The sequence below is a fragment of the Symphodus melops genome (assembly GCF_947650265.1).
Source record: "Symphodus melops genome assembly, chromosome: 1".
Lineage (NCBI taxonomy): Eukaryota > Metazoa > Chordata > Actinopteri > Labriformes > Labridae > Symphodus > Symphodus melops.
This window is the reverse complement of record NC_136691.1, coordinates 22,329,705-22,345,088: the sequence shown is the minus strand read 5'-3', so window position 1 is coordinate 22,345,088 and position 15,384 is coordinate 22,329,705. Positions and strand designations below refer to the sequence as shown.

Genomic DNA, 15,384 nt, shown 5'->3' with positions numbered 1-15,384 from the left:
GAGAAATATAACAAACTTTTTTTGACTGTAGCAAATGGCTGCAATAAAAGTGTGAAAAACGTAAAGGGGTCTGAATACTTTCCGTACCCACTGTACATCAGGGTTCGATCCCCAGCTCCTGCAGCCGATGTACCCTTGGACAAATGTTTAAATGTTTATGAATGGATGAGTTCATACTGATGGAGACATAGCAGCCTGAATGTGTGACCTGCGGTGTGAAAGAGCTTTGAGTCAGACGACTGGAACTAAACAAGCTGAAGTCCATTACTGTATAAACGTAAAATAAACAGTTGTTGTGACAGTGGTCTTAATGAGATCATATAATCACACCCTGTATCATTAACAATACTGTACTGTTATCATGTTTTTAAAGACACTGATGAAATCATGCAAAACATTAACTTGATCCATCCAGTCAGAAGTGACTCATGAGTCCGGGTATTCAGCTTCTCTTGTGAAAGTTATGCATGATGCAATCACTCTTCTCTGAGTTCATCTCCTTTACTGGATTTATTAACTATCACATTATGTAAAGCTGCTGTGAGGAGGGACATTAACGGTAATGCAAATGAGATGAGAAGTTTTAATATCACAATTTGTAATCAATCAAGAGAAACTAATATTTGTTATATAAACAAAGCACAGTAAGGTGGGCACAGGTGGACTAGTGGTTGGTATGTGTGCCCCATGTTCAGAGAGGGTCTGGGTTTGAGTCCGACCTGTGTCTCATGTCAATCCTCCTCCTGGTGTCTGACTCTGTCAACCGTCCCGTCTCTACAATAAAGGCATAAAAAACAAACTGTTCACTTATCTTTGTTTCAGAAAACACATTTTATCTCATTTTTGGAACTCTATATTTTTGTATATTTCACCATCAATAAATATGTATATGTATAAATATATTACTTCCTTGTTCTTAAAATAAGTCTCTTCCTTGTTTTCTCCTGAACGACCTCACCCGTCAAGTCATTAAATGTAACCTTCAGCAGTAAATATATAAATGATTCTATTCAGTACAATGAAACACCTGCTCCACCCATCCCTTTAACCTTTCCGTCTCTGGTCATCTAATTATTGTGGTTTGGTGAACATCCTGGTTCAGTGAAGGACAAACAATAATCATAAAGCATCAAAACGCTGAATCATGATGAGCGAGGGTGGTGTTTCCTGTTCTTCGTTTTGTTTCTTTCTCCTTTCCCTTTCTTACAGATGACCATGATGCTTTTATTTTTTTAAAATATATTAATCAAGAATTATTTTACTGTTATGACAAGACATCAGTAGATTCTCTACATCACGTTATTCAACTTAAATGACTTGGTTTAAATATTTGTAACTTTATTTGAACATGTTTTACAGTTTTAAAGACAGAAAGGAAAACAAGTTTTTGACTGTGGCTCAGGTATCAACATTATGAAAAACCCTTCAATGAGGAAGTATTTATTGTGTATTTCCCTCAACAGAATTCAGTGTTTCCATTTAAAGGTACATTATGTTGCATTTTTACACTAAAACATCTAAATCATTTTTTATGTTTTTAATTCTAACATTACCTCAAATATTTTGAAAAGTTTTCAAAGAGAAATCTGTTATTTTATAGTTATAGTTTATAGAGGTAGCTGCCGTGACAGACATGAAATGATTATCGTTGCCATGGAAACTCTGGATGTTACAACTGCCGTACTGTTGCTGTATGTGCTGCAGTGATAAAAATATAAAGTGAATTATACTTGGATACATTAGCTTAGCTCTGAGTTTATTTTCATAGATGGTGGTGATGTAGCAGCAGCAGAGAATCGCTCCCATGATTTCCCATCAGCCTCAACCTCATCTTTTGTGATTAGATTGAGAGCCCTCTCTTAAAGGCAGGGTTGGTAATTTTTGGAAACTAGCATGATTTTGAAAGTAGCATCCTCTCCGTTCTCCATATTCACCCCCTCCCCACTGTGCTCTCTCTGAAGCCCCGCCCCTCACTTACATGCACTAAGGCCATTGGTCCAGAAGCAGATTTCAGCTCATGCTTTGACTGTGGGCTTGTGCATGCATGGGGCAGAGAGGCTTGATTGGTTGTTAAAACATACCAAGTGCCAACATTGATCAAAGTTTTTATGTGTTTACAAACTGCTACAGATGACTGATTTTTTTTGTTCCTTTTTCAGAGCACCTGAGTTATTCATTTCTGTCAGGACCTAAAGACAATTTCAACCAAATCTTAAAAAAGTGTATCTGGAGGAAATTACCAACCCTGCCTTCAATGTTTCAGCATTCAGCTGGGTTAAAAGTTAAAAGTTTCAATATTTCTAAATTGATGACGACCAGATCATATGGTCGTCACCCGTCCTCTCATTCTCGTGGTGAATTCCCTCCGACAATGACTCACTCCAAATTTAATTAGAAAATGCACTATAGCAGGATTGTAGGAAACATTTTCAGGTAAAGTCACACAAGCGTCTGGCCCCAAACCTTTGAATGTAAAACTATGAGATGACGAGGACTGATCACGATCTTATCTCTCACAGACTGGCTCAGTTTATGATGGCGTTACAATCCGGTCAGTCACATTGTTAAATAGTGGCTTCTCCCTTGAACACACATCAAACTGAAAACCGAAAGGTGACAGCATAAATCATGTGTTGTCTAAACAATGGCCAAATGAACCCACCATTGAACGCCAATTTAAACAAAAACATGATTGTGTTACCTTGAGATAACAGAGATAACCATGACTGTAGAATAAATCTGACCAACAGCTTAGTTTCCTCTAATAGTCTTGAGCTTGTTTACGTCTTTTCTCATCTTCTGAAGGTGCGTTTACACCACACTGCCTATCATCATAATCATACTGCGGCTTTGTCTCTTACTCCAGTTCATTCATGCTATCATTGCGTGCAACCCTCCACCTCCCCGTCACCACCAAGCCTTTCTTCATCAGCTAACGCCTCCACCACCGTGTCTGGACGCCTCGTGGGGAGAGATGAATAGTAAATGAACTTTGTACATTTATTTTCTAGTCTTTTGACTATTCAGAGCGTTTTTTACACTCCTACACATTCACACACTGATGGCAGAAGCTGCTTTGTATCATGACCTTCATACACCACAGAGGAAGATTGTGGTTGAGGGACGACCAACTCAACCTCCCAGCTTCAGTCAGGGTGAGACAGCATTTCCAACATGGAGGCCGCCATCGATGGGACCTCAAAGCCCTCTGCTGTAACAGACAGGTGGCGTCACTCCAGCATTATTTACAGTCAATGGTAAATCCACAGCACGAACAGTCAGTCCCCTTTGACCTGTGCTGTTCTCACAATTAGTAACACCTCAGAGAGACAGCCTCCACTTTGATGTGGTGTTGTTATAGGTAACACAAATCAATAGCTTTATTTAAAAAAACATAAAAAAATCACACCACTGTGAATATAAATGTCAGTCCTCATAAATATCCATCAAAAGTCACTCTGCTTCCTGGGAAAAGCTCATTGAGAACTGGCACTACGCTGGTGTGTGTGACCGTCCTGAGCTGTCATTGAGTCCTGAGTGTTTGTGATGGCAGAGAATAAATCAGCGTCTTTGTTCACTTGAGCGACAGCTGACAGGAAAGAACAATAACAGGAACACGTCTCACACTGTGTTCTCTTCAGACGCCATGACGATGTCAGAGATTAGATGTCGACTTGTGATGCTTCAAAGCTGGCGTCCTGTGTTGTTTGGTTGTGCCATCTTAAACTCGGAGAGTGACAATATTTTACGCCTGTAGAGTTAAGTGACATGGCCCATGTTTTCTTTGGGTAGCTTTAATGTGTGTCAACTCTGCAGGGCTGAAACGTTGCTATAGAATACGTAGAGGATGAATGTGCGACATTTTACACTTAAATAAACAGAAATGAAGTCCAGCCGGTTTAAGTCCTGACTGTCTACAATGAGGGAGACCATGATAGCACGCTGACATTTAAAAGTAGTTTCAATTCTATTAAAAAAGTTGGCTTTATTTTATTTAATGTGTGGATTTCCATTATCTCAAATACTAGCTGATAAAATCCCCTGACTACTAACTATCTCTGTGAATTAACAATGAGGTTACAGCCATGAGCATTGGATCAATTTGTCCTTTTGATGACAGGAACAAGATCTGCCTGATTATAAGGGTAAAAGTGCTGATTTAGTTTTTTTTTTGTCAATGACACTAAGCAGAGCCAGACTTCCTGTTAACTTTATTCTTCACACTCCATGTTCAGCTGGAGTCTGATATAAAACACAAATATATGAACGTTGTATCTACCTCATTTAAATCTCTGCCTGAAGCTTTTACACATCACACACGAGCTAACGTTGCAAGCTTCCTGTTCTACTTTCTCACACTCATTGATTCTTCATTTGTTTCAACACGGCCGACCAGGAAGAGCTTAGAAAACAGGGCAAAAAAATTCCCTCAGGCTCCCAACACCAACCCTGACTCCTGAAGAGGAAGTAATGATCCCAAATTCACTCAGCGATCTCTGGCTGGCTGGAGTGCTCTGTTGTTTTTTTCTTTCTCAGAAGTGAGCAATCACTTCCTAGTATGAGTAATAAGAGCGGCTTCACACGGATCGGTTTGCTTGTCAGTGTAACAGACTGACAGACTGAGAGCTGCTCGCACACACAGAGAGAGAGAGAGAGAGAGAGAGAAAGAGAGAGACAGCAGAACTCCGGCTCCGATCTTCCTCAAGCTGAATGTGTAAGTACAGAATAGGTCATGTGACAAAGAAGCTTTGCTGTTTGTGCTCAATGTAAAGTCTCAGACGGAGCCTGAGGTTTTGTCTTGTTCAAACTTGTCATGTTTAAAGTTGTGAGACACGAGTAGGGATCAGATTTTTGTGCTGACTTGCTTTCAGGCGAGCAAAGGTTGTTGGAGTTTGGACATGCATGGCAGTCAAAGCAAGATAATGATTCATGTTGTTCAGAGGGGGGAAATGGTTCTTAGGTTTTTGTAGACACTGAATATATCAACTCGGCAGCAAAAAGGATGTGGTTTATGCAGTTTCTATCAAGACAGTGCAAAGCCTAATCTCTCTGCAAAGAGGAGAATGTCATCTTTGACTGTAAGGAGCCAGAGTCTTGTTCAGGACATTTCACTTCAGAGATGTTGTAAAGAACAAGGAAACCCTGAGACGGTTTGCCTCACATCTTTATTTTCCTCATACTTAAAATGTTAAGATGTCACTTCAAATGCGGGAAGGTTAATCAGTCCATTGATCATGGAGAGGATGAAATAGAATGTGAACGGCTTGTTTTTCTGAAAAGCCTCAAAGTATGTTAGACATGTCTCGTCCTCGAACAAAAACGTCACTTCTGTGAGGTTTGCTGTTTTAAGCCGACACGCCTGCTCAGCCACTGCCTCGCTTGTTTTGCTTATTCTTTGTTTCAGGTGAGAAGTTTGTGTAAGTTTAGCTCTCGGCCTTTGTAGGCGGAAGAGGCTGACGACGTGGGTTGAGTCATGTCACAGTCACATCAGGATGATCTGTCTTTTGAATTACTTGAGCTGAGGTGGTTTCCAGTAAGAGAAACTGACTCTGAACATTATCATCTTCTCCCATCATTTGTATTCATGAGCCCGATCAAACTGCAGGTAAAATTAGCCCAGAGAATCGAGTAGACCCTCAGCTTCCCTTTTATTGCTGTGACAGGGGCTTTTTATCAACCAGCGTGACGTCAGCTGTGCGCTCTTGTTTGCAGTCATGAGTTTGTGCAAACCACAACAGATTCTATCAGCAAACAACAATCTAATTGGCTGAAAAGCCCACATCTGTGGTTGTTGAGTTTGAGCTTCTTCCTCCTTTTGACAGCTGTCAACTGATCCAAAACAAAGGCTGTTGCCGTGGTGACGCCTCAGAGTCTGAATAAGGAGGCGAGGAGGATTCCCCAGTCCACACAGTACCGTGAACGCAGCCCGTGATGGACCACCAGCAGCAGCATGCCAAAGTGGAGCGCTTTCTCAAGCTGGGCTACTCTCAGAGTGACATCCTGAGGGTGCTGGAGAGCCTCCGTCACGACGCCCAGACCAATGACATCCTGGAGGAGCTCATAAAGACCTGCCACACTCGCACAGCCAGCAACAAGAGCGCCCCAGAGAGTCCCAAGCTGGTATCCAGAGGCTGCAGCCCCAGTCCCACTCAGCCCAGACCTGGTCCAGACAGAGAGCTGGCTGCTGGTTTCAGACCAGTGGTTATAGATGGAAGCAACGTGGCCATGAGGTGAGTCTCTTGTTGAGTTTATTTATGTTTTAATTCATGTCCAAACCTTTGTTTGACTTTTTGTAAAAGCATCAAAGTATTTGTTGATACAGTTTTGTGTTTCTTTTACACAAGTTTCTGAGAGCGCTACTTTCACTTATCATTTATAAAATCAAAGAAACTTTCTAATTCTAGTTATTCTGGTGAAGCAGATCCTGGCTCAGGCTGATTCAATTAAGATTATGAAACATTTTTACAGGTTAATAATGTGAGCTCTATTCATGTGTTTTTTGTGTAAAGTCTTGTGTGTTGAAATATTCACTTTATAAAAGCTTAAAAGAGGCACCAGTGGGCAAGTGGTTTGAGCGTGCCCTGTGTACAGAGACTGTAGTCCTCGACCGGGACGGCCCGGGTTGAAATTGAATGTGGCTCATTCCTGCGTGTAATTTCCACCTCTCTCTCCGTCTCCAGATTTCTCACTCTATTTACTGTCCTGTCTCTCTGATGAACTAAAAATAGAAAAGAAAGGCATGTCAAAGTTTTATTGACGTACACAACCTGAACTCGTTCTCCTCATTGTTGACTTTTGATCCGTATCAAACAATGTCACACACCACACATACTTTACATTTCAGTCAAAGAAAAACACTCAATCATTACTTCCTGGATAAAAACTTGATCAAGGTGTGAAAGTTTCAAAGTGGCAGATCTGTAGTAAATGTAATGAAAAGCATGCATAACACAATAATAATAACTAAAAAGTGCTTTGATGGACAAAGCAAAAATAGGAAGTGAACAGGATGAAGGACAATAGCAGTCAGAGAAGTGCACAAAAATAATCTAAATGAAAATAACAGGAAAAAGAAAAGATACAACAGGAAGGTCTTTAAAGGAAATTACAGCTACAAAGAAATTCAAATAAGGAAAATTAAAGGTCATGCACCCTTCTCTTTTTTAAATAAGTGTTAATCAGTCTCAGACCTCCTCAAGAAGGTGTGTATGAAGTGTCATGTTGTGAATCCACTCTGATACTGTATTTGATCATGTCTATAAACCCCTCTATTTCAGCCCTGCTCAGAACAGGCTGTTTCTGTGTCTGTAGCTTTAAATATGTAAATGAGCTGTGTCTGACCACGCCCCCTCTTTGGAAGGGCTCAGGTGTCTTGGCCTTTCTCCCTCCATGTCCTATTGTTTACAGTGAGAAGGCAGACTCAGAGGGCAGAACAAACACCTAGCTGTGGGAGTGTCACCCACCTGGGGGAGGGACTACTGCCCTTTGTGATGTCATGAAGGGAAAATCTCCAAACAGCCTGTTTGAGCACACATTTTCTAAAAAGTGGAGCAGGCAGAAGACGGAGAGGATGGACTTTTCTCATCATTGGAGGGTTTGTAGACAGATAGAGACACATGTTAGAGTTAGAGAAAGATGTCAAAAAAAAAAAGTCAACATGATGATGGAGATGAAGAAGAGAGAGACAGCGTTACATCACAGGCGTAAAAAAAAAAGAAGATAATAATGAGTAATAAAAGACATAAGGAGCAACAGCGGACAGAAGAGTAAAACATTAAGAGAAGGATTAAGAATAGATGAAAGACTTAGGGCAGAAATATTAAAAAAGAAAGGTAGATTAATGACAGCAATTAAAAGCACATCTGTAAAAGAAGTGATTTAAAAGAGCGGACTTGATCATAACTGTTAAACTTCACAGATTCAATCGAGCAGAACTTCCTCTTATGAGTGTGGGAAGTGAAAACATGATATGATCCTGTATTCTTCTCTTTCAGTGGGTCAAAGTGACATGCACTCATTTTCCACGAGCTCTAGCCTGTTACTTTGAGAGATTTAGGTGACAGTGCTTTGTGGCACGAGCTCATGGGGTTGCCAACTTTCTGAATTGGGTAACGAGGAAGTTGTGAGTCAAAACTGGTTCAAAAAAATAATCATGATGAATAGGTGAATCACTTAGAATGAATTCAAAATGGACCAACAAAAGGAAAGGTGTTTGCACAATGAACGTTCCTGTAAGGACATGAAAGAGGAAGTGGAGGTGAGGGTGTTTACTGTCAGACCTTTATCACCAGGTGAGCTTCAGACATGAAAGAGAGGTAGAGACTCTCACCTTTCTGTTTCCTTGTATGGACCACATCATGGTTACGCAAGTGAAACCCCGATCAGCTGTCATATGACACACCAACATGTTCTCTATCTCACCTGTTAAAGGGGAAATCTGTAAAAAAAAAAAAAAAAAAAAGGAAAAGTACCTTAAATATCTAAATGTATTACAAATGGAATAAACCCATGTTATATTTTTTGTTGTTTACTTACTTTTCCTCAAATATTTCCAAGTATTATGTCAGCCAGAGAAATCTGTTATTTATAGTTACAGGCCGTGTATGTGTGAAAGTGTGAAGAGGCTGCAGGTTTGAGACTTGCGAGCACGTTACCTGCAGGCTGATAAGTTTTCAACCAAAGACTATAAACACAGAGGGACGAGTGAAGTCACCCATGTGTTGCTGCAGAAGGTCCTGAGGGTGATCAGCAGGCTTAGAGCCTACTGACAAACCATTACATCACGCCCAGCTGTCAATCATGTCAGCTAGCGTTCATACAACAAAAACTTTTTTTTAAAAAATTCACCCCCGGACAGTGTGTGCCGATCGGGACACGCTAATCCGACCTATTTGTCTGTGTTGTGTAAGTTGCTTCTGCAGCCGGCCTCTAGTGGACACTCAACGAACTGCAGGACTTTGCACTTCTGCATTGGCTTCATTTTTCAACACTGGAGGTTGCAGCTTGTCTGTAATGTGTTCTGCTGAAAACTATGATGAGTAAAATCAGCTCTGCATGTCACTGTTGAGTACGGCGGTTTAGCTCATTTGGTTGTTGATGATGTTGTTGTTGTTGAAGTCCTGCAGTTATAAATAGACTTGTAGAATTTATTAATGTGACAACATCAAGTCTGCAAACAGTCAGGCTGTAAACATCACTTCCTGACAGGAGACAAACTATGATGAGCATATAATCACAAATAACTTTCATGACACTCCAGTGAAGACAGCACAGTGGTTGGTTTCTCACTAAATCTTTATTAACTGTTGTTGAGTGCAGTGTCACCACTTCCTGCTGTCGGAGAGCTGGGTAATCCCCATGAGCACGAGCATGCCCTTGTGCACACTCACACACACATGTAGACTGTAAAAAAGGTAAAACTTTTCACTTTCTGCTTCTGCTTTGAAAGCTGCTGAAAACAGCCTGCTGGAGCCGTGTTTCAGTTTGTCCTGGTGAACTCGTGCTAACAAAGGCCTGATGATGCTGCTGCGTACACTAGTTGGGAACTTTGCCATTAAAGCAAGTTTCAAAGTCGACCTGAGAGGAGAAAAACCTGCTTCCTTTTGGCGCTTTGTAACTTTGGTAGCAGGCCATGTTTCTCTCAAAGAACTGTGTTTGGCTTGACGGCTCTAGTTCACACAGCAGCCTTTGGCTTGAAACAAGCCTGTTAGCCTGTCTCCATGCTGTTACTCTGTGACAGATGAACAAGAGTAAAGGAGAGTAACCAAGAAAACAGGTCGTAAATATTGGAAGTGCATCAAACCACATTCCTCGATAAAATTGCTTTAAACACGTTGTTGAACTCATGGTTGCAGTGGCTTCTACTACAAATGATTTATAACTTATCACACACTGACCTGTCTGCCTTTTTTTACACGCCTACAGCTGTGAAGGCATGCATCAGTCGTTAACATTGCTTGTTGATTCTTTTTAACGTAGTCGCATGTATTCAAAGAGGAAAACATGCTAATTTGGTGCAAAAGGCCTGCACTCTTTATAATGTGACATTGTAAAGGTACTTTCTGATCCGTTTCGTTGATCTTTCCAAATATTCAAGCCTTTATTAGGTTTCTGGGACCTTCAGGGTAAAGGTGACGTTGTAATACGTGGTTTTAAAGTTAAACTTAAGACCCAATCAGAGGGTCACTCCTTGGGAGTGCTTGTGAAGTCGAGTGACTTATCTCCAGTTGCAGATTTGAGAACTCTGAGAACATGCCTTGCAACACACTTTACTTCCTGAGAAAGAGAGAAGAGCAACATGAGCACTTTATGTGAAAGGAAGCACAAAAGAAGAAGTCGCTGTTTTTTTTTTTTTTTTTTTTGTTGACTCGTGCTTGTCTCTTTGCAGCCATGGTGACAAGAAGGTGTTTTCATGCCAGGGCCTCCAGCTAGCAGTGAACTGGTTCTGGAACAAAGGGCTGCGGGACATCACCGTGTTCGTCCCCCTGTGGAGGAAGGAGCAGCCGCGACCCGAGGCACCTATCACAGGTGAGGAAACCATCCTGAGCCTTCAGAGAAAGGAAACGTTGAATCAGTCTTTAGAAGACGTTAATCAGGGTTTCCCCTTAGCTTTGTTACAAGTCTAACCTCACCCAGTTCGACATCATTGTGCCCTAAACTGGCTGCAGGTGGTTTCCAGTATGGGCCAAGAATTGAAAGTGGCTGTGATTGTGGTGCCAAAAAGCTTCTGGTTAAGGTGGTTTGGCAACTCAGCCAACAAAGTTAATGTCCTGTTATTATCAGGATCATTTACAGATGCACTCTCTGAAAATAAAACCTGATGTGTCGTCCTCAGTCAGACTCCATTCAGTCTTTGGAGAAGAGCCAGGTATCACATGTGACTGTCATTCAAAAGGTCTGTCATGTAGCTGCCAGCATCAGTCGGCTGCAGAGGGATATGGGTTTGCTCTGACTTTATAAAAAAGGTTAGATCGACATCCTGCAGATTTCACCTTGACTGGAACACAAATTGAAAACTGTTCATGAAAACGTCTTCGTTAACGAGGAAGCGCATGAACTCAAACTGAAACACAGTTTGTTGTTAATGTTGGATTGTGTCTGCTAAAAATAGCTTCTTTCCTGAAATCAGTAACCAATAGTTTACGAGGGAACACCCTTAATGGCTCTGCTGTAAACCTCACTATCAAAACAATGACTGTTAGATAACACTTGTTTGTTGATCATTTCAACTGAAGCTTAACCTTCATAAAGGTCAAGGACAAAAGCCTGAAAATGTATATGTTTATATGCGACACTGCTGACCTGTAGCAGAATAGATCATAGCTGATGAATAGTGCGTCGCACTAAGGCCACCCAATCACATCACTTTATTGTTCGTTGTTGGAGATCATGACATTAGTGTTATTCAAGCTGCACACCTATCGATGCATTATTTAAATCTGCATCACATTTACTCTGAACACATCAAAATCTTTTCTGTCTCTCTGTTCCTGCAGATGTGTATGAAGTCACTCGATATCCAAATAAATAAGTCGTAACCCCCAAAAAACACATTTACAAAGAGTGACCTTCTCCAGATGTCACTTAATGCACGATCAGGAGCTGACCCTAAATACTCTTATCACATAGATCAGCATGTCCTACATGAGCTGGAGAGGAGGAAGATCCTGGTGTACACGCCGTCTCGCTGTGTAAACGGGAAGAGGGTGGTGTGCTACGATGACCGGTACATCGTCAAGTTGGCCTTCGACTCCGACGGGATCATCGTGTCCAACGACAACTACCGTGACCTGCAGACCGAGAATCCTCAGTGGAAGAAGTTCATAGAGGACAGGCTGCTTATGTACACCTTTGCCAACGACAAGTAAGTCTGCCAGTCTGTCAGGGGCTGAAGGGGAAATAAAGACGGTGTGAGGTTCCTCTTTGTCTGGACATAACGTTTAACAACTGTGGTGTACTCGTGCAGGTTCATGCCTCCAGACGATCCTCTGGGCAGAAACGGACCAACCATTGATGATTTCCTGCAGAAGAAGCCGTGGACCCCAGAGAACAAGCTGCAGCACTGTCCTTATGGTGGGTTGGTTCACGTTAATGTTTCACCCAGACAGAACGACTCGGGTTACGCCAAACCTGAGGGATTAAATCAGCAAACGCACAATTCACACTGCACAATAAGAACAAGTCTGAGGAGCGTGAAGCGTGTCTGTCAAATGTCCATGTAAAATATCTTGTTTGTGCAGCAACGCTCATGAACTGTTCCTAACTATACCGACAAAACAGAAAAAACAGAATACATTATAAAGTATTCACGAGAGAATTTGGACCCATCGTGGCAAAATTAGACCCTCAGAGTAAAGGCTGCAGCGAGCATGTTGGACATCAGGTGACACATGAGGCGGTCCCTTAAAACGTGCGCTAAGTGTAGCTTGAAAACAAAGCTGAAGAGTATCTTTAAACAATCAATAAAATGTGGCATATAAAAACAGCTGCTGAAGAATACTCTGATTAATAAACAAGGCCTCAGTTGTGTCAGAGTGTTTGCTCAGGTATTGAGAAATGAAGCTGATGCAAAGTCCTGCAGTTCCTCGAGTGTCCACTAGAGGCTGGCCGCAGGCACACAGGAAGTCACATACACACCCATTAAAAAAAACAGAAAGGAACATGTTTACAGCCTGGTTCAAAAAACCAAACAGGTCTGATAAGTGAATGTCTCGATCGGCACACACTGTACAGACGTTACATTTATTTATAACACATCTGTTTTGATTTCATGCTCACCACAGTTAGGGTCCAGGCTGACATGATAGGCGTGGTGTAATGGTTTGTAACGAGGTGATGTTGCGGAGACATGAACGTAACACTGTGGCCTCTGCAGACGGTCATCCTGCACTACTGTGGCGTTCAGCCTCTGGTCCCTTACAGCTTGTGTCCCACATCCCCACTCATTTTTAATCTCCTGAGGTTGCTGCATCACACAGATTTTTCATGCCTGAAATATTCTTCCACAAGACAAGCTGCAGCTATTTTCACTTCTGTACATTGTCGGGTTGGTCATCTTGGAATTGCAGATCGGACGATCAGTCACTTTCAGAATGCATATAAAAGTATTCAGGCCCCGAAGTTGATTTTAAACATCTCAAGTCAACTGAAAACATAGAAACTGTTTCCTAATCTGTGAAAAACATCCTTTTAAACTCTTTTAAATATTGTTATTATTACGATATGACTTGAAAAACGAGACTCTCTCAGGGAGACGAGCCAGCAGGAGGTGTTTTATTTCCTTGTTCCTCCCTGATGACTCCTGACTGAAGAATATGAAACTTGTGGGAGGTCAGAGATCTGTCGTGAAGAGATTAACCAAGGAGTGCTTCATAAGCCTGTCAGTCAGTCAGGGCTTCGGTCTGAGAAACACCCAGCAAGTGAGGGACCAGAATCCCCACCACCAAGAGTCCTACAGATATGGACCTGCCTGAATACCAAAGGCACAAAGAAAGACAGAGGCTACAGCATATTTGTTTGTGACAGCAATGTAAATTTAGAGAAGTGAAAACAGGAAGAGAGAGAGCGAGCACGTGCTGACTGTGTCCGGAGTTCATGCATTAATAAAACATTATTTCTTTCTTTCAGGAAAGAAGTGTACTTACGGAGTCAAGTGCAAGTTCTACCATCCAGAACGAGCCAACCAATCACAGCTGTCTGTGGCCGATGAACTGAGGGCGCTAAGGGACAGAGCCAAGAACCATTCGCCCAAGCCAAGCCTGCAGGATTCTCTCTGCCCTGACATGTACCAGCTAGAGCACAGATACTCTTCATCCACTCCTCCGCCTCTCACCACAGAGGACCAATTCCACAGGTCTTCACCCAGCGGCCATTACATCTGTCAGAGAGACTCGGGCAGCCCGAGATCCCACCTCCGCCACAGCCCGAGTTCGGATGTGGATGAAGCGTTTGGATCCATGGAGAGTTCCATGTCCAGGCTCTACATCCAGGATGGGCCTTACAGCATGGAGCACCCTCCACACAGCTACAGCAGCGGGGTGGCCAGCTACAGTCTGGGCCAGGACGACTTCTCCCTCTCAGGGTCACTTGGAGACATTGCTCACAGGCTCTGCATGGGCGGGGGTGGGTACTACCCCCATCAGAACGGTTCAGCATCCTGCAGCCAGTGCAGGTGTGATCACCAGCAGACCAGAATGTCCCCACACCAACCAGCATGGGGCTCCTGCCCCGCTTTGCCTCCACTTAATAATGGGCCGCACTCGGGCCATTTTTCACAGAAGCAGCAGCTTAGACAAACCTCGAACAGACAGAGCCACAGCTTACCGAGGGACCCGTGGGTGCAGGACAGCCTCTCTGACAGCAGCGGGGCCACGAGCCAGTCCTGCGAGCAGAGGAAAGGCCTGAGGATCCAACTGAGCACCCTCTTCCCTCAGCACATGGTGGAGCACGTCATGACCGCTTACCCACATGTGTCGGATGTGTCGGAACTGATGCGCCTAATCCAGAGCCACAGGTCCAGGCACATCGCCTTTTAGATCACAAAGATTCGCTTTACGACTCACGATGAGTTCTTGTCACAGTTCTCAATCCAGAAACAATGTAAAAACATGGAACTTTGAATTTGAATAAATTATGACTTGTACGGTTGGATAACGATCACAAGACACACATGCACTCCTGAAGGTTTTTAGATAGCTTCTAGACAGGCTGCCCCTGAAGTCCTCCTGTTCAGTATGCTCGTCACAGAGGGAGACCCCCCCCCCCCCCCCTTCTGAAGGAGGAGTCTAATGTCGGGCTTTATATCAACACGTTATTGTCCAGTCAAATGTGTGCTTACATGTGAATGTTCCTGAATATTATCTGCTGCTCCCTCACATCGACTCAACCAAACTTGATGTGGACATTTTTTTGAGGCTGGCAGAAAAAATCCTGTGAAAATTGAGGGGGGATAATGCAGCTGTTTGTATTTACACTTACAGTTCAACACAGTTTTCAGGGAATTTGGTGAATGTGTGAAAACACCAACTGTGACATGGAAGAAATTCTCCTACTTTCCACTTTTTATTTTTTTGGCATTAAGAAGTTACTTTCTCTGGTGAAGTGTTCAAAATGTAGCTGACTGAATGTTTGTACATGTATTCAAGTGCAATGCACTACTCTACAAAATTTGCTACTTATTGTAGCGCTGACAAAGTTGAATTAAAGCAGCATGTGTTGTTTTCTCATATTGCCTCAAAGTGAGGAACACTATTCCACTGGTCTGTACTTCTGTAAAGAATGTCTCGACTTGTTTTTCATAGAAACTTAAGAGGCCTGTGTTTTTGCTGAGCCTGTGAAATAAAAGCGTTTTCAAATCTGAATTGCTGTGGACGCTCATGATTACAA

At 42.5% G+C, this 15,384-nt stretch overlaps 1 protein-coding gene across 1 annotated transcript; it reads left to right on the top strand.

Annotated features, from left to right (window-relative positions):
• The first annotated feature begins 4,159 nt into the window (after positions 1–4,159).
• On the top strand, positions 4,160–15,359 carry LOC306834535 (putative ribonuclease ZC3H12D). Its single transcript, XM_079360512.1, has 6 exons — positions 4,160–4,714; positions 5,823–6,230; positions 10,388–10,527; positions 11,629–11,863; positions 11,966–12,072; positions 13,627–15,359. The coding sequence occupies exons 2-6, from the start codon at positions 5,932–5,934 to the stop codon at positions 14,532–14,534; spliced, it is 1,689 nt and encodes a 562-aa protein (XP_079216638.1). The 5' UTR covers positions 4,160–4,714; positions 5,823–5,931; the 3' UTR covers positions 14,535–15,359.
• Positions 15,360–15,384: the final 25 nt, after the last annotated feature.